At 43.1% G+C, this 23826-nt stretch overlaps 1 protein-coding gene across 1 annotated transcript; it reads left to right on the top strand.

Moving 5' to 3' along the window:
• The first annotated feature begins 13966 nt into the window (after positions 1-13966).
• LOC117361147 (SH3 domain-binding glutamic acid-rich-like protein 3) lies at positions 13967-21911 on the top strand. The gene is made up of 2 exons (XM_033946097.1): positions 13967-14307; positions 21789-21911. Exons 1-2 carry the CDS (start codon positions 14146-14148, stop codon positions 21870-21872), a joined length of 246 nt encoding a protein of 81 aa, XP_033801988.1. The 5' UTR covers positions 13967-14145; the 3' UTR covers positions 21873-21911.
• Positions 21912-23826: the final 1915 nt, after the last annotated feature.

Raw genomic sequence — 23826 nt, 5'->3', positions numbered from 1 at the left:
TCGTGCTGCTTCCAATGCTCATAGGAACTCAATGAGCAGCGGGAGCCATTCAACGTGGCTCTCTGCGCTAAAAAAACGCTAGCGCGGTTTCATAGAAGAGGGGGGATAGTTGAAATGTCATGTTTAACTGAGTTTCAAGGTGCCTACCAGCGCCTAAAAAATCAGCACAGGAATCGCACCTCCAAAGGTGTTTTAGGCCGCCTAATGCCACTGTGGTTGTGGCTAACACTATAAGTGCAGTTAGGCAGCCTAAAGCACTTATGGAGGCACAATTCACACCCTGGCCTACATTTCCAGCGCCTACATTTGCTGGAGGTATGATTAGGTACCCGGTGCCGACACATGAATGACGCACAATCGGCAGCCGCTTTTAAGGCGGCCGCCGACAATGGCGCCGATTACAGAATCTGGCCCTTAAGCACTCTCTATAAGAGTCAGCATAAGTGGCATAAAGTTAAATTTAATAAATGCGCCTATATTTGGGTGTCAAAAAAATAAGTGCTAAGCTCAATTCTATAAACCCGTTCCCAAGTTGGGTGCTGCAGACTAGCGCTTAGCATTGGCATCTTCACCAAATTTTGGGCGTGAGGATTTATACCAGTTGAAACCTGGGGTAAATCCTCGTGCCTAAATTAGGTGCAGATCTGCCTTATTCTATAACACTGCAAATAAATTGTAGGGATGCCCCGCCCCGCCCATACACCTCTCATGGCCACACCCCCTTTTTGGATCCTTGTGTAACAATTCACACACGCATCTTTATAGAATACTGGCTAGGAAAGATGTGCAAGTAAATGCAAATGGTTGCCAATTAGCACCAATAATTGATTGTAAGTGGCCAATTATTGGTGCTAATTGGCTTGCTAGTCAATCACATTAGGCACACAATTTGGACATGCCCCCAAATTATGCATGAAGTTTTTGGTGCCTTTTATAGAATTTGCAGAATAGAGTGTAATTGCAAGGGGACATTCACATGGGCATAATATTTGAGGGGTAATGAAGGGGCTGCCACCTATGCATGCAACTTACAGAATACAGTATGTCACATTTGGATGCCCACAGGTCCATGACTGGTGTTTCTGCAAACACCTATATATAAGGTTTGCTAATTCTGGTTTATGCTATATTCTATAGTGGAATCTGGACACCAAATGCCGTTATAGAGTAGGCCGTGACCCTTTAGCATCAGGGTGCTTAAAAGGAAGTGCTCACTCATAGAATTACCCCTAGGTTTCTATTCTTTACTCTTTTCAAATGCTACTTTTGCTTCTTGTGATCCTGGTCAAGTCACTTTGGGCAAGATTCACTAAGGGCACGGATAGGATCGGATTCATGAGGAATCTGATCCGATCCGTGTCCAGGGGGCTGATTCACGACGCGCCCTCATGCAAATAAGGGCGATCGGAATCACGCCCCCAACCGAGCACCCAGATCGCTCTATAGCGATCCCGACGCATGCGCAGATCATCTGTAGATGGTCTGCGCATGCTTAAAGAGTGACCTTTTTTTTCTTTGCAAGCCCATGGTTTTAACCCGCGGGTTAAAACCATGGGCTTGCACTGCGGGGAAGTGTAGGAGAGATTCAGAGCTTGCAAAGAAGCAGGAGATTGCTGCTTGCAAAGAAGCAGGATCGGGGCTGACAGAGAAACAGGATCGGGACAGAGAGCAGGGTGGCAGAAGGCAGGGCAATCAGAAAGGACCTGAGCGACTGGTCCTCAGCAGTCGCTTATTTTTGATCGGTCAGCCCAGCCGGTGTCCCTCTTTTATTTTTAGTGAATCGCTGCCTGCCTGCATTTGAATGCCGTTCCCCCTCATTTGCATGCGTGGATCGGAGGATGATCGGGACAGAGGCTAGTGAATCAGTTCGGAGGGAAATCAGGTCACAAAGGGGTCGCTAAGTGGCCGGAAGTTAATCGGTGGGCTTAGTGAATCTAGCCCTTAGCCTTCCAATGGCTCAGCAAATATTAGGGCTGTGAATTAATCGAATAAACTAACATGATTAACTAGTTAATTTTTTGCACAATTAAGCATTTAATTGTGATTAATTTGGGGTTAGCATTGCTGTACTTGCCTGGCTCACAGGCAGTGTCTGCAATGCAAGTAGGCTACCTCTTCTGGCCTTGAGATTCTTCCTGCAGTCGTGTCTTGCCTTCCGCACCGCTGCAGGTAGCCTGCTTGCACTGCAGACACTGCTCATGACCCAGGCAAGTACAGCAATTAAATTTTCTAATCTTCAATGCTAGTAAATATTATCAACTCAGAAATGTATAGAACACACTATCTAAATGGGGCATGACAGAAAAAAATGAGAGCATTCACTGGGAAAACCTCAGAGCCAACCCCTGGCTCACAAATAATTAAGGAAGTTACATATATCTCTTATGAAAAGTCATTCGTATGTCTCAATTACTATGTATATTACAGGCATATTGGATTTACAATATTATGAGAATGAAGGCAAGCACTGCATTTATTAAGGAGTGGAAAAATCTGGACACATTTGACTTATCTTCTGTTGCCCTTTGATATGAATAAGTAAAAGGTATTCTTTTAGATTTAGCCCATCTAGGTTTAGAATCTGCTGCCTCCCACTATTCATATCATACAATGGTAAATAAGAGAATTACAATTCTCAGAGTCAAAGACATGCATCCCAAAAAATTAAGGAATGGCCCGCAACCCAGGCCATTCAAAGACTCTCAAGCAGATACTGAGGAAGTTCGTGGCAGAAGATGGGATGAACTAGGACACCTTGCTCCTGTATATACTGTTTGCTGTCTGGAAAGTACCCAAAAAGTTCAACAGGATTATCGCTGTTTGATCTGTTATATGGGTAAAGATCTAAAGGAATCCTGGATATGGTCTGAGAAGTCTAAGAGGAGGAGCCCAGCCCAGGGAAGAATTTGACCAAATAAGTGCTCATCACATAGGAAAGGCTGAAGAAAGAAAGTGGGGCAGTCAAGCTCTGATTAGAGAATGCTTGAGCCTACAACCAGAAGGCCATTCAGAAAACCTTCCAGCCATAAGACAGAGTCCTAGTCTCCTTTTACCCTCAACAGAAAGCAAGCTGCTATGTAAGCAGCAAGGGCCTTATGAGATAACAGGACCCATCAACTACAAGGTGACCCAACCAGATAAAAGGAATGGGGCCAAGATCCTCCATGTCAATTTATTAAAGAAATGAGTTCCAGTGACTACAGTGCTAGTCCAGGAGGATGGCTTTGGACCTGAGGTATTGGCACCCTCAGAACCACTGCAAGTGCCATTTAGAAATCAATTTTCAGCCACACAAAAAGCTGATTTGGAACAGTCAATTCACCATAATGATGATGTATTTTTTTGGTAGGCCTTACATATCATATCATCATTAATCCAGGAGTGGTGGGCCTACAGCATCCTTACCTTATCTCAGAAGCCCGGCAGCAAGCAATGGTGAAAGAGGTCACTGAGATTCTGGAACTGAGGGTTGTCGAGGAGTTCACCAGTAATTGGCCATCTCCTATAATTGTGGTGCCAAAACCAGAAAGGATTATCTGGTTCTATATTGATTTCCAGAAAGTAAAAGATGTCTCCAAATTGGAAGCCTACCCAATGCCGAGAGTTGATGAACTTATTGAAAGGCCGGGAGGTGTATGACTCATCTCAACCCTGGATCTGACCAAGGGTTACTGGCAGGTGCCCCTCACACCAGCTGCCAAAGAGAAGACCATTGTTTCGATGCCCCAGGGGCTGTTTGAGTTCATGGTACTGCCATTTGGCCTTCATGAGGCTCCTGCAATATTTCAATGTTTTGTTGACTGCTAATTAAAGCCACACATGGCTGTCTACTTAGATGACATGATAGTTTACACTTACAGCAAGGCCTGGAGGTCCTACCTGATCCAAGTGGAAGCTGTACTGGATAGCATTAGGACAGCTAAATTGGTGGTAAATTCAAAGAAATGCTTTCTGGGAGGGCAAGTGGACCAATACCTGAAATATGCTGTCAGTAAGGGACAAGTAAAGCCCTGGTCAGGAAGTTTGATGCAATCATACAAGCATTGGTGCTCCAATCCCAAAAAAAGGTGTGAGCCTTCTTAGGGCTTTTCAGGTATTACTGATGCTTTATGTCAGAGTTTTTTGAGAAAGCAAAGCCCCTGATTTGCCTTCTGCAGAAGAAAGCCCTTGAGAAGATGCAATAGATGTCTGAATTGGACTTTGCTTTCAAGATCCTCAAGGAACCTTTTTCCTTTGGTGTTGGGGCTAATTAGCCTAGACTTCAGTCGGCCTTTTCTGGCGCTGAGGCATAGATGTTGGGCTTGGGGTAGCCTTAGCCCAAGAAGTAGATGGGATGGAACACCAGGTGGCTTATATCAGCCAAAAACTTTTCCCTAGGGAACAGAACATTGCAGTGATTGAAAAGGAAGCCCTAGCTGTCAAGTGGGCCTTTAAGAAATCAAAGTCAAATCAAGTGGGCCTTGAAGAAATTCCAATGTTATTTCCTAGGGTAATACCCCTCAAGTGGGTGATTCACCAACAAGGAGTCTAATGCATGCATGAGATGGTTCCTAAGCCTTCAAACCTTCTATTTTGAGATGCAACATCACGTGGGCCAAGAGCATGCAACTGCTGATTTTTTTTAATCTCGGGAAGTAGACCCTGACATGGCAGATGCTCAACCACGCATTGTTGAGCTAAGGGGAAAATATGTAAGGGAGTCTATAGGATGCTACCACTCTCATTTCTGGATACTCCTTCCCATGTCAGAGCCACCTTAAGTTCCATAGGCCCTCTCAAGGGGGAAATGACATGGGAGTGGTGGAGTCAGGAAGATAGGAGCTAGGAAGTATAAAACCTCAGGGCACAGTTAGGCTAGAGAGGCCCAGAAGGAAGGAATGATGCCCTGTTGCATATGCCTGCACCACTTATGTATGACTGGAACTATAACTGGCACTGCTACAGCCAGGTAGACCAAGTCTGACTTGAAACTGTACAGTCTGATACATTCACCCAGCAAACTGCAGGATGGCCTCATTGAGCTGTTAATTCTTGTGCTGGTCACTTATAGAAGCCAGACCAGAGCCCGGCAGCATATATTGCATGATGTGATCCAGTAGGACTCCTACCTGACACCTTCAATAAAGCATCATTTTGTTCACCTTAAACTTGCTGTGTAACTCTAGTCCCTCCTGGCTCCAGGGCTCACCAATGTTCATGGTAGCACATCCTGTCAAAAATCTGTACTTAACCAGAGTCTGCGCCCTTTACTTTGGAGTAATTAGTCTGAGTTACTTACCCCATGATAATTAGGCTATTAACCCTAAATTCAGAAGGCCTAGCTATTAAACCTTAGGATTATTAGCCTAGGCTATTTACTTTAGGGTAATGAAACTATTTACCCCAATGCAATAAATCTGGGCTACTTACCCCCAGGTTAATTAGCTTGGGGTAATTTAGCATGGGCCATTTATCCTGGGACAATTATCCTGGTCATTTTACCTCGGGGCAATTCTCAAGGTGAGCTGCCGGTACCAAAGCTCAACCAATATTTTGCCCAATATATAACATTAACCACTAGAGAGCATGAGGGAAGATTATCACCTTGATCTCAGAAAGTGTCCAGGGTAAAATCAAAGAATGGAAGGAGACTAATTGCAAAACCATGGAATCTTTCTTCACTTCCACTTTGCACAGAAAATGTGATGAAGTATGGGAACAAGTTCTGTTTCAACATAATTATATACAGTGTTGTTGTTTCCTCATATTAATTATTTCCTCTCCATAGCTTTGCTCTGTACATGATTCTGGGAGATGCTTATTATCAGTTTGAACTTAAAGATGGAGAAGACATAGAAACATGACGGCAGATAAAGGCCAAATGGCCCAACTAGTCTGCCCATCCACCGTTACCATTATCTCTTTCTCTCTCTGAGAGATCCCATGTGCCTATCTCAGGCCCTCTTGAAATCAGACACAGTCTCTGTCTCCACCATCTCTTCCGAGAGACTGTTCCATGAATCTACCACCCTTTCCATAAAAAAGTATTTCCTCAGATTACTACGGAGCCTATCACCTCTTAACTTCATTGCAGAGTTTCCTTTCAAATGAAAGAGACTCAAATCATGCACATTTATATTATGTATATATTTAAACATCTCAATCATATCTCCCCTCTCCTGCCTTTCCTCCAAAGTATACAGATTGAGATCTTCAAGTCTGTCCCCATACGCCTTATGATGAAGACTACATACCATTTTAGTAGCCTTCCTGTGGACCAACTCCATCCTTTTTGAAGGTGTGGCCTCCAGAATTGTACACAATATTCTAAATGAGGTCTCACCAAAGTCTTATACAGGGGCATCAATACCTCCTTTTTCCTACTGGCCATACCTCTCCCTCTGCACCCTAGCATCCTTATAGCTTTCACCGTCACCTTTTCAACCTGTTTGGCCACCTCAAGATCATCACATACAATCATACCCAAGTCCTTCCTTCCTTCGTGCACATAAGTTCTTCACCCCCTAAACTGTAACGTTCCCTCAGGTTTTTGCAGCCCAAATTCACGACCTTGCATTTCTTAGCATTAAATTTTAGCTGCCAAATTTCAGACCATCAGGACAATCATCTTCATTTCTCAGTCCTTTTGCAACACATAATAAATTCAACAGTAACTGTAGACATCTGAAATTTGCAGGGTTTGAAGGGTTTGCCAGAAATTTTTTTTTTTTAAAGTTCAACGGTTTGAGCTCTGCGTGTAATACATCTCTCAGTCTGCAAGTAAAAACATATTTATATATGTGATTCCCTTCTAATGTATCACGACTGCTTTTCTCTGATCTACTATTGTGCACAAATATAGGGAAGCAGACACGTATCCTAAAAACAGCACTCATTTTATTATTACATTGAACCTTTACATATTACCATAGTAATAATGCAAAGTATGACGGTGTTACTATATTCAGTGTGATCTCCATCAAAACTAGAACAATAATAGGATTATTGATATGACTCTTTATCAACATTCAAGAGTCTTGCAGTGCAGCCTTCATTTGCAAATAATTATTTGGTAGATGCAAAATATGCTTTCATCATTTTAAACATCATTCTTGTGATGGCTCTTATTTATAAGCAGAACAGATTAGTTAAGAATAAAGGAGTTGCCTATTGGTTAGAGCAGCAGGTTGAGAACTAGGAAAGCTAGGATTCAAAGGCTGATATTCAGTGGCGTAGCGAGGGTGAGAGGCGCCCGGGCCAGTGGCACCCCTTATCTTTCTCATTTCCACACACACACCCCGCTCCTTCCCCGATCCCTCCCCTGTCGCACACACGCTCCCTTCCCTTCCCCCATATCTCTATAGTTATTCACCACCATGAGCAACAAGAACTTAAATGTGCTTCTTGCAACCCCGTCAGTTCTCCCTCCAACATCACTTCCTATGCGCGGCCCCCGGAAGTGATGTCAGCGGGAGAGATGACGCGGTCATGAGGAGCACGTTGAAGGGTTTGCTTGTGGCGGTGAGCAATTAGAGGTATGGGGGGAAGGGAAGGGAGTACGCACATGGCGATGGGAGGAGTGTGAAGAGGCAGGGGACGGAAAGGAGGAGGGGTGCCAGTGCCCCCACCAACATGGTGCCCGGGGCAGACTCCCCCCCCCCTTTTCTATGCCACTGCTGTTGTTGCTCCTTGTGATCCTGGGCAAGTCACATAACCTTCCATTGCCTCAGGGATAGACTTAAGCCTCCTTTAATCAAGCTGTGTTCGGGATTTTTATCACAGGCCACTGCAGTAAAAGCTCCGACACTCAAAGAATTCCTACGATCTTCAGAGATTTTACCGTAGCAAGTTGTGATTAAAATAAACCCTAACGCAGCTTGATAAAAGGTGCCCTTAGACTGTAAGACCTTCAGGGACAGAAAAATATCACTGTACCTGAATGTAAGTCATGCTGAATTAATAAAGAAAAGGCATGAACCAACCCAAGTAAAAAATTCTCTGGTACCAAAGTATAAAAAGCAACTGACTGACTGACTGGCATCTTTATTATAAGCTGCCGTAAGTACCCCTGTGAGAATTCTGCACACAGTATTTGAAAATTCTGTAGACTTTATTTATAATTTTCTTGTGCAGAGTTCCCCTATAATAAGGGAGGCATGAAACACCTCCACCACTACTGCAGCACTTTCTTCCGGAGGTTCCGCCTTCACCATTTCTCCGTCAGCTTGTATTTCTTCCCCTTCCCTCCCCTATAAGTTCAGCTGCTAGCTTTCTCTGCTCCTTCTCAGAATGAATACTTGCCATTGTTCTCTCCTCCCCCTTTTCTGTTCATCTGTCTTCTACCCTCTAGTTCTCTGCCTTCAGGTATCACCACCTACAGCTTATTCTGCCTAATTTCTATGTTTTCTTTTTCTACAAACAAGCACACATGCACAGTGTAATAAAAGCAGAACTGAAACTGCCGTTTCTGAGAAAATAAAGCCAGTTGGTAGTCTAGAACTAAGGCCAAATGAAGGTTCACAGCTCCTGTAGTATGCAATACAAGAGTCTGTTGACCGATAATGAATGCCACTTTAAAATGAGGAAAAGCTGCTGTGGACAATGCAAAACTGATTACAGGCTTACATTTCTACCGCCCTAGGACATTGCCCATGTAACAGATGTAGTTCAAGTTGAATTTTGTGTTCCTACACCTACACAATCCAGCTCAAAACAGCTATCATGGGGAAATCGGAGGTAAACCCATGATAGTCAGAAATCATTCATTTTTAAACAGAGCCCTGGGGAAAGATCATTCAAAGCTGCTTTAAATTCAACATACATCTCCTTCCTCTACCAGAAAAACATGTAATACAACCTAGATCAGAAAAGTTTGTTCTTCTCAGTAGTGGGGCAGTCCCTTGTCCTTTACAATTTCTAAGAAAAGATTTCCCTTGCTGGATAATAAATGAGACCAGCTGCTGTAGGCATTACACAGCAAAATTAGCTGCTTCAATAGGCACTTAAATCCTTTCAGCAATAAGCAGCTATGTACAAAGCAACTGACAACTCTTTATTGACATGTACTGATTCTTCCTTTTTATGATTGTTTATCGATGGTCTTAAGATAATATTTTGTTAACCAGTTCGAGTCCCTCTGGGAATGACCCAGTATATAAGACTAAAGATTAGATTAGAATATATTTATTTATTTATGTAATTTGTATTCTCCCCAATGAGTTCAGAACAGGCTACAGGTTTTGTATTTATCAACCAACACGGAAATTACGTGGCGATCCCATCTGTTCGTGAAATTCACCGCAAGGAATATAGGAAATCTATATTCTACGTGTGTGTACCACAGTTATGGAATCAATTACCTGAGCAACTGCGAGGGCTTGGTGATGTTGACTCCTATAGCGGGAGGGGCCTTAGGCGCCTGGACCAATCAAGTCCTAGGATCCTGTGAGTTGGACAGGGTAGGGGCGGGTCTGCCTCATTTGGACGGAGGTGGGCCTCCTGGCTGGACGTGCGAGGAGCTGTCCGGTCCAACTTGCTGGTAAGGTCAAGGGGGGGTTCCGGGGTGGTGGTATTCGCTTGGGGGGTCTGGCAGGAGGAGTTGGGCACCCTCCTGCCGGTGATCTTATGGGGGGCTATTGGGGGGGGTTGGCAGCAGGGGTTGGGAACCCTCCTGATGGTGATCTTAGGGGGGAGCCGTTGGGGGGGTCAGCAGGAGGGGTTGGGTACCCTCCTGCCACAATTGTTGGGAGGGTCATTGGGGGGTTGGCAGGAGGGGTTGGGCACCCTCCTGTTGCGATCGCTGGGGGGAGGGGAGACTTTTGCGGTCTTAGCCGCAGCGGCTATACTAATCATGTAGGCTAGCATTTTGCTAGCCTACATAGTATGCGTCTCCCGGTCTGCTAGGGAGACACGTAGGGCTGCCTAGGTTCGCTTAAGGCTACCACCTAGCTTTAGGTGAGCTTAGGCGGCTTGCGGGCCTCTCTAAGCTCCCTGGAGGTGCCTTCAATATAGGCAGCCTGCCTGGGGAGCATTTTTTTTTTTTTTTTTAAAGTGCCTCCCGATTGGCTGAGTAGACAGCTGTAGGACACCTACAGCTGCCTACAATCGGGAGCACTTTGCAGAATCAGGGCTTAAGTGTATTTTATAAATGGTTACTAGCAGAGGACTTTGGGTGCTATAGCAACTGATATAAATTCTATATCACAGAATCACAAACATTACCTAGCAACATGGAAACATTCTGACATTCTATAACGTGCAATTTCCAAACAGGAAAAGGGAGCTTGGAAACTTTATTAGTCATATACTTTCTCACTTCATCTTGCTAAGTGACTTGGTGGTACTCTGCCACCATCTCAAAAAGTTGCTTATCATGCCTGAAAGCAAAGGAACGTACATTAAAGTTTATTACACCAGTGTCTCTGGATCCAGGGAGGTAAGTGGAAAGGAGTATACAGCATTCAAACAGCAGTGAACACACTTTTTTTCCAATGCCCTTTAATCTGAGATCTTCATGATCTGAAAATTATCTGGAAGGGGGACATCAGCAGAAAGTCCATCATAAGAACACAAAGACTTTGCTTTATAATGTATTAAAGCAGAAATAACATAAATCATATTGGTTTTCTGCTCTCTGTTCATGTTCATAACACCTCTAACCATTTATCTACAAAATTATACAAATAAAACAGGGAATAGACAGAAAGCAACATGCTTACTATGACCGATATAACAACACAAGATCAAGAAGGACAAGGGAAAGGAAAAGATACAATGGGGCTCATTTTCATAAATACAAAAAGTGGCATAAAGTAGCACTTGGAAGTTTTTATCGCCAACACTTTTCAACTTATAATACTCTCACAGCTTCTGGAACAATTGAATTAGTCTTTCCACCTGTGGTAGGATGAGACTCCTTTTGGAGGGAAACCAAGCCCAATGGGAATAGTCTTGTCCTCAAACAGAGGAGATTGAGAGGGGACATGATTGAAACATTCAAGGTACTGAAGGGAATAGACTTAGTAGATAAGGACAGGTTGTTCACCCTCTCCAAGGTAGGGAGAACGAGAGGGCACTCTCTAAAATTGAAAGGGGATAGATTCTGTACGAACGTAAGGAAGTTCTTCTTTACCCAGTGAGTGGTAGAAAACTGGAACGCTCTTCCGGAGTCTGTCATAGGGGAAAACGCCCTCCAGGGATTTAAGACAAAGTTAGACAAGTTCCTGCTGAACCAGTGCATGTGCAGGTAGGGCTGGTCTCGGTTAGGGCGCTGATCTTTGACCAGAGGGCCGCCGTGTGAGCGGACTGCTGGGCACAATGGACCACTGGTCTGACCCATGTTCTTATGTCTTTAGCTCCTGCTCCCCAGTCATTACACCACCGAGGAACCGCCTAATGGTTAGTGTAATGATCTGAGAACCTGAGGAACTAGGTTGCTGCTCCTTCTGATTCTGAGCAAGTCACTTAACCTTCCATTGCCCCAGGTACAAAATAAGTACCTGTATATAATATGTACATCACTTTGATTGTAACCACAGATAGGCAATAATCAAATCCCAATCACTTTCCTTAATTGCAAGGGGAGATGTTGGCTCTTGCTTCCAACTAAAATGCATCTCTACTGAAAGGGAAGAGGCTCTGACTATACAGTCACAGCACCTGAAAAGATACACCATAGAACCTAAAAAGCTACTGAATCTGCACAAGGAGAGAGTGTTGGACTAGGAAATTGACTAATCATCACAAATCCTGTCAAGGGAGAAAGATTAACAAGATCAAGCCCACAGAAATAGGAGGGTTCTAGGAGAAACGGGACAGAGAACCCCAGTAAGTAGTATGCCCATAAGGGGAAGGACTGCCTACAAAGATTTTGTACCTGAAAGCTCTGAAGCCCCAAAATCTTACAGAGACTTACTAGAGCGTCTCTCCTCTGGATAATGGTCTACAGAGAGTAAAACTATAAAGGACTTACGGTATATCAAAACCTCTACCATATTCATAAGGAAATCTACTAGACGACTGTAGCTGTTGAAACTATTTTGTTTTACTACTGACTGAATATAGTTAATGCTGAAATTGTCCCATGTTGTTCTGTATCATCCAAGTTTTAGTGATCCTTTTGTTTCAAAACTGTAACTTCTTGGATGCAAGGAGAGTGTTGTAAGTGAATTGCTCACATTATATTACATTACATTGGCATTTGTGGATCACTAATTTTCCCCATAAGGCATTCTATGCGATTTACAAAAGTATGAAGCTGGTCATACTCAGAAATAACATTATTACATTTGGCGCATGCATAGGAATTATAATCATACTAGTGTCTAAGCCCGTTACATTAACGGGTGCTAGAATAAATGTATAGACTTAGGCATTTCTTTATTTCTGTATGTCTTTCTTTCTCTCTCCCTGTCCCCTTTCTTTCTGTCTCTCTCCCTGGCCCCCTGTCTGTCTTTCTGTCTCTCTCCTTGGCCTCTGTCTATCTTTCTTTCTGTCTCTCTCCCTGGCCACTGTCTGTCTGTCTTTCTTTCTGTCTCTCTCCTTGGCCGCTGTCTGTCTGTCTTTCTTTCTTTCTGTTTCTCTCCTTGGCCGCTGTCTGTCTTTCTTTATGTCTCTCTCCTTGGCCGCTGTCTGTCTGTCTTTCTTTCTTTCTGTCTCTCTCCCTGGCCACTGTCTGTCTTTCTTTCTGTCTCTCTCCTTGGCCGCTGTCTGTCTGTCTGTCTTTCTTTCTTTCTTTCTTTCTTTCTGTCTCTCTCCCTGGCCGCTGTCTGTCTTTCTTTCTTTCTTTCTTTCTCTCTCCTCGGCCACTGTCTATCTTTCTTTCTGTCTCTCTCCTTAGCCGTTGTCTTTCTTTCTTTCTGTCTCTCTCCTTGGCTGCTGTCTGTCTTTCTTTCTGTCTCTCTCCCTGGCCGCTATCTGTCTGTCTTTCTTTCTGTGTCTCTCCCTGGCTCCCCTGTCTTTCTGTGTGTCTCTACGTGCATTTCTTTGTTTCTGTCTCTCTCCCCTTAATAACCTATCATACTGCCCTCCTTCTCCCCCATCTCAAATTACAAAAACACTTTATTATGCCACTCGGTCACTCTGGTGATACCTGAGTGCCCAGATGCCGGTAAGCAGCACTGTTGCCTGCAGGGCCCCTAAAGATTTAGCGGCTTTCCTAACCATGTCGTACACGTTGAGGATCACGGGCTGGTTGGCCATCCTCCTTCCCTGTGGCTTCTTTTCCCGTGACTCCTTGGTTCAGTGCACGGTCCTCCTCATCGGCAGATACCTTTAGTGTTAGACGGAGTGAGGGCAGCAGGGGGGAGTCGCTGCCATGGTGTTCGCCACTTCAAACTCCATGCCTCCGCCTGCGCAGTAGAAGGAGCCAGAAAACCGCCACACGCAAAATGCCACAGGCTCCTTCTACTGCGCATACGGAGACACGGAGCTACGGATCACGGACGCAGGGATCACGGAGTTTGAAGTGCACATGCGCGCTAAGGGTTTTATTATGATAGATGTGGGGAACGTGACATCACTATGTGTGGGATCGGGGGTTTGAAGGTTTATCCTTTGTTAAAGTTCTCCTTTTACTTGCATTAGGTACTTCTTGAATAGGTAGGTTTTCAGGTCTTTGTGGAAGTGTTTGTGTGAGGGGGAGTTTCTTAGTTGGGTTGGGAGAGAATTTCACTATTATGTTGCTAGGTATCAAAAGGTTGTTGAATGTTTGCCAACCGGACTTCCATCTCATACTGATCCTGGCCCAGACCCCACAAATAAATTTGAAATTCACATAGAGTAGCCTGCTCTCATGCTCACCAGGCAAACAAGGGTTATATACGCAGACCACTAAATCCAAAAGGCTTGACCTTACTTCTTAAATGTTTTAATTGGAACATCTGACTTTTTAATTTGTGTTTTCAGTTTGACTAACTTTTTACAAATATACAGTATACATGTATACTCATTTTCCTGCGTACACTGGTTTGCTACATACTTGGTTTAAATATATGGGGTGCAGGAGAAGACCATCAAAATACTGGAAGTATACCTAATACCTCCATCACAGAATGGAAAAGGAGAGAAGCCTTAAATTAGGAAAAATGAAAGGGAAATAATTTTTCTGGAGTTGATTTGTACACATCTGTTTGATTTCTGTCTCCCCTTTTTTTTTTTTAGATCAAGATGAGACAAGCTGAAGTCGCTCGGATTTTAGACACAAAGAAAATTAAGTATGAACTCATAGACGTATCACTTCATGAAAGCTTACTGAAAGAAATGAGGCAGAAGGCAGGAAACCCAACTGCTGTGCCACCTCAGATATTCAACAGAGACGACTATTGTGGAGTAAGGAGAAAATTAGTTTTATACTTTCATGTACAAAATAGTCTTTCAATCACAAAATGGGCTTATAGAAAAAGAATTTACATTACTTCTGCTACTACTACTATCCATTCAGTCATGTCTGATCCTTGGATACTCTGTAGACCAGTCCTTGCCCATGCTTCCCAGTTTTCTACATTACTTCTACAGTGGTCATTTTAGAAGACTTTTTTGTGTTTGATAAGTGCCAAACCTGCACATAAACATCTATTTTGCATAAACTTCTAAGTTACCATTTTACAAAGCCAGGATATGCTATGCATGTCAAAAGCCCAAGTATGTGCAAATGGCAAGTGGGTATGGTTTGGGCATTTTGGGGTGGGACTAGACTAGAACATGCGTAAAAGATACCTATTTATTCCCTATTTCAGAAGGGCAATAGATGCTAATGTCCTAACAGATGAATATCAGGTTTTACACTTGCTACCAAGCATGTTTAAGTTTTAGAAAACTGCTCCAAGTGAGCAGTATTCCACTTAGGGGAGACTGCCCCCTTAATCTCCCAGTGGTTTTTGTCCCACCCCCCCAAAAAAAAAAATCCAAACTGGCAAGGGATACCAGTCTCTGTGAAAGCATCAGAAATATATACCCTCAATAACACCTTCTCTGTTAGCCCCCAGTTTATACTCTTTGAGTTGTAGAACAAATTCTGCTAAATTTTAGAAACTGAGACGTGAGCAGATTATTCTTTAGCTTTTATTGGCATGAACTGTGCACCAAAAAGGAGTTTCGTAGTCAATTTTGAAAAAAAAAAAGTCATTTATAAATCTTTATTCTTAGTTATTTATCCATCCAAAAACATTATTTGCTGTTTATATATTAGGGGTAGGTATTCATCAATAAGCACACACACAAAAAATTTTATGTATGAAAACATGCCTATAATTAATTTGTATGTGAGAAATATTTAAAATGAAAATGAATGTGCTAAAAAAAAGCATGAAAATGTGAAAAATATGAACACTAACCAAACTGTCCAGGGATTGTTGGAACAAGGTGTCAGGCATGGGAAAAATATTCAAAAATCCTTTAGAGAAAATGGCCATTTTCAAACCAGAAAAACATCTAACTTTTTGTTTCAAAAATGACCATTTGCTAGTTGTGTTTGAGTTTAGTACTTTTAGGACCATTTTCAAAAAAAAAAAAAAAAAAAAAGTCCAAAAGAAAAATGCACACAAACAAGCCATTGGGCTGTAGGAGAGGTCAGGTCCAACTTGACCTCAGCAGTGCTTTCGACCTAGTCGACCACACCATTCTACTAGACTGCCTTGCTTACATTGGCATCTCCGGCCAAGTTCTCAACTGGTTTCATGGATTCCTACGAAACAGATCATACAGGGTGTTTCATATAGCTGGGACAACTCCTGCGGTTCCCGCAGCCCCCATTCGCCCACCCGCACGCCGGCTCGATCGTTTAACCAGCTTCCTCTCTCCACCTCACCTTAGTTTGCCGGCTTTCTTTTTCGGCGACCGGAACGCTTTCAAAAGAGCTGCGCATGCGCGGCTGCTCAGTATTCAATCTTCTGCTCTGACCCAACCGAAAACAGGAAGTTGCAGCAGAGTAGAAGATTGAACTTTGAGCAGCCGCGCATGCGCGGCTTTTTGAAAGCGTGCCGGTCGCCAAAAAAGAAAACCGGCAAACTAAGGAGAGCAGTAGCGTACCAAGGGGGAGGGGGGGCGGGAGGGGCAAAAAAGGTAATGGCACCAGGTCTTGGAGCACCGAAGCAGACCGCTTCTCCCCCCTCCCAGCCGAACCCCCGCTGACCCTCCTATCTCTCCCCCCCAAGTGAACCTTTCCGACCCTCCCAGCGAAAGCAGCAAACCTCCCTCCAGTAGCGTCGGCTTTCTCCTCCCTCTGCCGCATCACTGATGACGTCATCAGTGACGCGGAAGAGGGAGGAGAAAGCCGCGAAGGAGGTTTGCTGCTCTCACTGGGAGAGTCGGAAAGGTTCACCGAGGGGGGGGAGATAGGAGGGTCAGCGGGGGTTCGGCTGGGAGGGGGGAGAAGTGGTCTGCCTCATGCTCCATTACCTTCTTCGGGCAGCAGCAGCATTTACAATTCGCTGCTGTTGCCGGCTTCAGTCCTTGTTCTCTGCCGGGTCCTGCCTACTTCCTGTTTTCATGAAGACAGGACCCGACAGAGAGGAAGGCCTGAAGGGGCAACAGCAGTGATTTGTGAATGCTGCTGCTGCCCGATGAAGTTCAGGACATCGGGGAAGGAGCAGGGAGAAATCGTGTGCTGGCTTGGGGGTGAGGGTAGGGAAAGAATCGTGGAAGTGGAGAAATTGGCACGATGGCTTTGTGGGGGCTAGGGGAAGAGAGAAAGAAAGGCAGAAATAAAGGGGGGGGCCAGAGGGAGAGAGAAAGAAAGGCAGAAATAAAGAGGGGGTCAAGGGGGAGAGAAAGAAAGGCAGAAAGAAAGAGGAGGGCCAGGGGGAGAGAGAAAGAAAGGCAGAAAGAAAGAGGAGGGCCAGGGGGAGAGAGAAATAAAGAGGGAGACCAGGGGGAGAGAGAAAGAAAGGCAGAAATAAAGAGGGGGGCCGGGGGAGAGAGAAAGAAAGGGGGGGGGCAGGAGAAGAAAGAAGGATCAGAAGATGGACCAGAGACTCATGAAATCACCAGACAAAAAGGTAGGAAAAATTATTTTATTTTCAACTTAGTGATCAAAATGTATCCGTTTTGAGAATTTATATCTGCTGTCTATATTTTGCACTATGGCCCCCTTTTACTAAAACGCAATAGCGGTTTTTAGCGCGGGGAGCCTATGAGCGTCGAGAGCAGCGTGGGGCATTCAGCGCAGCTCCCTGTGCTAAAAACCGCTATCGCAGTTTAGTAAAAAGGAATGGGGAATATTTGTCTATTTTTGTATAGTTGTTACTGAGGTGACATTGCATAAAGTCATCTGCCTTGACCTCTTTGAAAACCCGCGGAATATAAATGATAATTAACATTTTCTCTGCGTACAGCGTGCTTTGTGTTTTTAAACTTTTATTTTTGGTAGATCATTTTGACTTGGCCACAAAGGTAAGGGGGAGGGAGGGAGGGGAGCTGCTGAAAGACATCTAGTAATCCTTGCAGGCTTGACTGTGCAGGGAATTATTTTTGTAAAATCATGTTTTGTTATGTGACTGGCATTATCTAGACTTTAATTTCTATGAATGAATAGAATGAAAATGATATAAAATTACTTGCTTGCGGGGACCGCGTGTTCCGGCTCACACAAGGAAGGAGGGGGTGAAAGGGAAAAAGTTTCTCTTCCTTGGAAATAGATTCTGAAGTGACCTCATCAAAGAAGACCAGCACCAAATGTACAAGAAATCCCTTACACAATGTCAAAAGAGCCCAAAATAGAAAACTGCTACTGCCTTGAGACTCCATTATTGAAGGAATCAACTTGAAATCACAGAAGAGACAGGAAAAGGTTAAATGCCTCATGGAATCCTCAGGTACAAAACACAAACCAAATTGTGAATGAAATCAGAGCAGACAGTAAGAATTATAAAATTGATGTCATCCATCTGGAAAAAAAGGCGTACTAGAAATAATGCCTCAGCAATACAATTTTCAGAAGTTCTATTTGCTCATGGTAAGGGAGAAGAGAGACTGCTAGTGATGGTGGGGGGACTGATAGAAGATATGAAAGAAGGGTGGTAGAAAAGAACAGATGGTAAAGGAGGGAGGGAAGGGTGGTGGTGGAAAGGAATAGAACAGACATTGAAAGAGGGTAGAGAGGAACAGACCCTGAAAGGAAATGTGGAAGGCAGAGTGGGGAGAAGATGCTGGAAGGGAAGAAGACAGATGCCAGACTGTGGGGGAGCGGAGGGAAGAAGATGGGTGCTAGACGGGGACGATGACAGGGCGGTGAATGGGATGGCAGTGGCGGTGACGGGGCGGTGAAAGGGATGGCGGTGGCAGTGACGGGGCGGTGCAGAGGATGGTGGGCCGGGGACGGTGCAGTGACGGGGACAGATTTTTTCCCCGTGTCATTCTCTAGTTTCAGGTACACGTTTCATTATAACCCCCTTATATTGTATTGTGAGCCCTCCAAAACCCACCCAAAATTTACTGTACCCACCTGTACACCAGGTGTCATTTTTATGTATGTACATTAGATTATGGAGGGTTCACATGTTTCACCACAAGTGTACTAGGTAGCCTGAGATATGGACCTGTGTCCCCATCTGTATTGTCCACTGCACTGACCACTAGTGTCAAGTTTATTATATTAAAGCCTAAGCAGTTTCCATCCAAAGCCTAAGCGGTTTTTATCCAAAGCTTAAGCGATTTCCATCCAAATTTTTTACAAAAATATAAAATTAGGGAAAACTTACAAGGATTATTAAAACTCATTAATGGACAACCTGGACACAAAAGAGAAAAACAATAAGAGGATACATCATATTAAAATAAGAGGAGATGGGGAAGGGACAAACCAAGAAGGTGGGAAAAAAGAAGAAAGTATATGAATGAAAAGAAGAAAAGGAGAGGGCTGCTTTCCAACCTGACTGGAGCAGAGACCGGCAAGCAGGCACCCCCGCAGACTACCTACCTGATGTCAGTCAGCATCGGGAGGGGAGGTCATCTCTCCCGATTCAAAAAAGATCTTCAGCCGCGGTACGCGGCTCGCTGTCGCATGACTAAAGGGGAAGGTATTGCCCCTTCGAAGCCCCTTTAGAGCCACAATGAGGCACAGGCAAAAGGGGAGGAATAACAAATGGGAAAAAGGAAGGCGAAGGTTATACCATCAACCTCAGGAACAGGTCCGATGGATCGTCATCTGTATCCTATTCCTGAAACATCTTCGGGAGGTAAGACTGACCTTTACTCTCATTCTGCCTCACTCTCCTCTGGCGAACCATCACCTCCACCTCAACCAAATTTAAAAATACTAGAAGAAAAAAATTCCACTCCCAAGGAAGGAAAGGAATCAATTTATTCCCACTTAACTGATATGGATTCGACATCAACATCATTGGAGAAATCTGGAACTCCTGTCCAAATGCCAGTAATTTCTGCAAATGAATCCTCTGTAGAATAATCTATTACCTTACAGGACGTTTGGACAGTAGTAAATAGAATAGAAAATTCTTTGCAGCGGACGGTTGTGAAACTTTGTCAATTCTCAACTGAAATCACTAATAAAGTAACAGAGCAAGAAGTTCAATTCAATTTAATGGGGAAAAGAGTTGATAAAGTACTCATCTGTCTGTGATTCAAGCATGCTTAACATCTAATATGAAAGATAATTCTCTAATACATATGCAGATGGAGAAAATTGAAAATGCCATGAGATCTAGGAACCTCCGCTTTCTGAATTTTCCTTTATCTCATTTCCTTTCTCCTTTGGAGTTACTGAAAATGTATTTGAAAGATGCTCTTCACTATGCCCAGGTGGATGGATTTTCCCCTGAAAACTTATATTATATTTCCTGGAACACCAAAGTATTAGTTGAAGAGGGAGATGTAGATCAATTAGTATCACCAGATAGCCTGAATATATCTCAGTTTTTGGAGTCTTCTAAAGATTTTATCGCAAAAAGTGCAACGTTGATAGTAACATTAAAATCCGAGATGGAAAAAGCAAGCCATTCTTAAACTTTATTTTACAAATAAACAGGCTCAATTCTGTGGTCAGAGATTAAATGTGTTTCCAGATGTCTCCAGGCAAACACAGTATAGGAGAAGACAGTTCCTACAACTCAAGACACGAGTCTTGGCTATAGGAGCTTTATTCTTCCTTAAATTTCCTTGCAAATGTTTGGTTACATATGAGAATAATAAGTACAGTTTTGTTGATCCATCTCATTTGGAAAGTTTCCTGAAAGATAAATCTAAAGTGGATAAATTACCTGAGACTATTGCAGAGGTTGATAAGAAGGGATAAAGTAAAGAAATGAACATTGTCTGCTTGGCTGAAGTTATAATTTAAATTACCTCTTTTTATGAGATCTATTACAGTCCCAATAATGTGGACTTGGATTTGAAAGATTTATTTGCTTTTGTAATAATGTTGTTTTACGTTGGTGTGTATTCCTATTTATATTTGTTGTAATAATGAATAAACTTATAAATAAAAAAAAAGAAGAAAAGGAGATGAATGGAAGAGGAGAAGAAACAACAACAAAATCCCCCAACCACCCATGCTTGCTCCTCTAATAGGATTGGCCATCTGAAGCTGTCATAAGCTGTTTCTTTCACATCTTTGTGTGGTGGAAGGGGCTCAGTGACCACAGAGAGAATAAGAGAGGGTCATGCCCTCCAGTAGTCATCTGTTCAGTTTGGGCAACTTATTGGCACTTAAAAATAATAATAATAATAACTTTATTTTTATATACCGCAATACCACAAACAGTTCAGAGCAGTTTACAGAAGAAGAGACTGTATACAGACAGCAATATTACATAAAACTTTCAAAATTACATTAGCAATCTAAGATTAATCAAATTTGTCTGGTAGAGGAATAAAAGTACATCCAGGTAGAGGTGGAATCAGAGAAATTTATCAGAGGTAAGTTTTGTTGACTTCCTGAAAGTTTGATAAGAGAGTGCATTTGAAATAAAGTTGGTTAGACATTTATTCCATTTGCCTGCTTGGAATGAGAATGTTCTATCAAGGAATCTCTTGTATATACAGCCCTTTAGGGATAGAAACGCGAATAAGTAAGCGCTACATGTGCAAACTGTGCCTGGAAATTCAAAATGATGAGACAGATAGATTGGGGATGAACCTGGTATGGTTTTGAAGCAAAGACAGGAAAACTTGAAGATGAACCTTGCTTCCACAGGCAGCCAGTGTAGTTTTTTTAAGTAGATGATCCGCTTTCTTGAGGCCATAAATGAGACGGACTGCAGCATTCGTTTGATGGTTTTCTTAAAAGATCCCAAGTTATTCATTATTGAAACAAGTCTAGCCTCAAAACATCCAAGAGTTGCAATGGATTATTTTCTACAAAGTTCCTTTATTGCTGAAAAATTTCCAAATAGCCTTTTTTCATTCCAAAAATTTTCTAATCTAAACTAGGGGCTCCTGCTACGAAGCCATGTTAGTGACTTTATCACATGCAACTTTTTAGCGCGCACTAACCCCCGCGCTAGCTGAAAAACTACCGCCTGCTCAAGAGGAGGTGGTAGCGGCTAGCGCGGCCGGCAAATTAGCGCACACTATTAGGTGCATTAAACCGCTAATGAGGCTTCGTAAAAGGAGCTCTAGGCCTTAGATTTATATACCGTATCATCTCCTGAAGTAGGGGCTCGACTCGGTTTACACAAGACTTCAATAAATAAGGAATCAGTTTAACTAACGTGAATTACTAAATAAAAGACAATTAACACTATTTAGTACCATTTCCCCAAAAGAGATTCTAGCCATTTAACCATTTTCACATGAACACTGTAAAATATGGAAATTATCTATGTAGCTCTTATATTCTTTGAATCTTCTTCTAGGACTATCAGAAGATGTTTGAAGCAAATGAAAACTGTGAGTTTTTGTCATTTCTGAAGATGGGGTCAGCAGATCATGAGTGCTGATCCAAAACTATCACCATTCATACAGAGATTTGTTCTACAGCATTTCTAGATATAATGCTACATTAAATTTTAAGTTTCTTATTCTCTCTCTGAGTGAGCTCTCTTCCGAAGAAAGATGTTGCAGTTTTATTTTGTTTCAATAGCCAATTTCATATGCACTATTTTTTTTTAGGTATTAATTGTAAACGTAGGTGTCTCTAGACAATTATGCATTCTTTGAGGGTACAAAATATCAAGACGAGGGGCCACTGAAAAGTTCTCAGCCCAACCAACAAAGTTGGGGCAGTTTCCATCAAGGGCTATACACTTAGGGGGAAATTCTACAAATGGCGCCTTAACTTAGGAAATGCCATTTGAAATGGCAAATAACTTTAAATTTAAAGCACCTACTGGCCCTAAAAAAATAAAAGGCACTAGAATTGCACCTCCAGAGGCACCTACTGGAGCCTAACACCACAATGGGCATGGCTAATACCAGAAGTAGTGTTAGATGCTTTAAAGTGCCTACGTAGGAGTGATTCACAACGAAGATAGGCGCTAGAAATGTAGGCTTGGGAAACCTTGGCCTTCATTTCTGGCGCCTATCTTTCTCTGAGGCATGATTCTTTATACTGTGCTGTCACATGATTGGCACGTAATCGGTGGCAGCATTTTAGGGGGCTGCCGATATCGGCGCTGTATACAGTATCCAGGCCTTAGACCAGCGATTTTCCACTTTTTTGTTTTGTCAGAAAGATATGCAACTAAAAAAGTGGAAAATCACTGAACTAAGTGTACAGCCCCCAATGACGACTTCCCCCAACTTTGTTGGTTGAGCTGAAAACTTTTTAGCGGCCCTTCGTAATAGGTACAATAACTGGCTAGATTTTCCAGAGGAATAATGGACGCAGTCACGGATGGACTATAGCTGATCCATTTGGGGATCAGGCCCATCCAGTCGGTGGTAGCAGTACAGGCAAATGAGAGGTGAATTAGAGGCGGTGTCAACATCTGCACTGCCCAGTGCCCACCCATGTCAGTCTTGCTCAGACTCAACAATAACTGAATCCAGGCTATGCTACTGAATGGAATCAAATGTGCACATTTCCATCACTTAGGAGTTGTTGGAGCACAAAAGACACAAAAAGAGAAGCAAGAGATGGGCAAGAAATATTAGGGACAGTTTGTCCTTTTACTAAGCTGCGGTTTGTATGAGCACATGCATACCACAATAAGCACTCAAGTGTCCTGTGGTAATTTCCAAATGTGCTCATGGTAACAATGCACTAAAAATAAGTTGAAGACAGAGAGTGGGTGTTTCTGTGCTACTCAGTGTCCACATAACCACACACTGATTAGTGCAGGATTAGTATGTGAGTGTGTACCACCTATAAAATGGGTGTCAGTAAGGGCCCATGTGCTAGTTTTTGTTAATGGTCATGTGCTAATGGTGACATTAGTGCATGTCTATTAATTGAAGAAATGGAAAACCAGCTATTTTATGACTGCGATAAAATGGCTTTAGCACATGGGAAAAACCCATGTAAGGGTACGCTAAGGCCATTTTATAATGTAGCTTGGTAAAAGTATCCCTTAGGCGTCCTTTTAACAAGTTGTGCCAAAAATTGGCCTTAGCACTAGAGTGATGTGGCGACAGTTTCATCCCCATCTCCACATTTTCATCCCCATCCCTTCACTGTCCTCATTGGGTAGTGCATTTTTCATCCCCACCCCTGCAATGTCTTCCCACATCTCCCGCTCAAAGCAGAAAGATGGTTTAATGCAATTTTATGGGCCTATGGCAGTGTATCTCAAACTGTGTGCCAGGACACACTAGTGTGCCTCCCGAGATTCCTAGTGTGCCATGACATACTGAGGAGGAAGAAACACTGACTTCTCTATGAGGTACGGCGCCAGCGCTGTCCGATTCAGAAAAGACCTGCATGTTTCCCCCTTCTCACTAGCATCCTCCAAC

Source organism: Geotrypetes seraphini, chromosome 5 (genome assembly GCF_902459505.1).
Source record: "Geotrypetes seraphini chromosome 5, aGeoSer1.1, whole genome shotgun sequence".
Classification (NCBI taxonomy): Eukaryota; Metazoa; Chordata; class Amphibia; order Gymnophiona; family Dermophiidae; genus Geotrypetes; species Geotrypetes seraphini.
Note: the sequence above shows the minus strand (reverse complement) of the source record. Positions and strands in the feature narration are given on the sequence as shown.

What these genes read in the sequence shown, in the direction of transcription:
- LOC117361147 (XM_033946097.1), top strand. Translation starts at nt 14,146, where the DNA reads ATGAGACAAGCTGAAGTCGCTCGGATTTTAGACACAAAGAAAATTAAG. An exon ending in ACAGAGACGACTATTGTGGA is followed by an intron (nt 14,308 to 21,788) that starts GTAAGGAGAAAA and finishes ATCTTCTTCTAG; the next exon opens with GACTATCAGAAGATGTTTGA.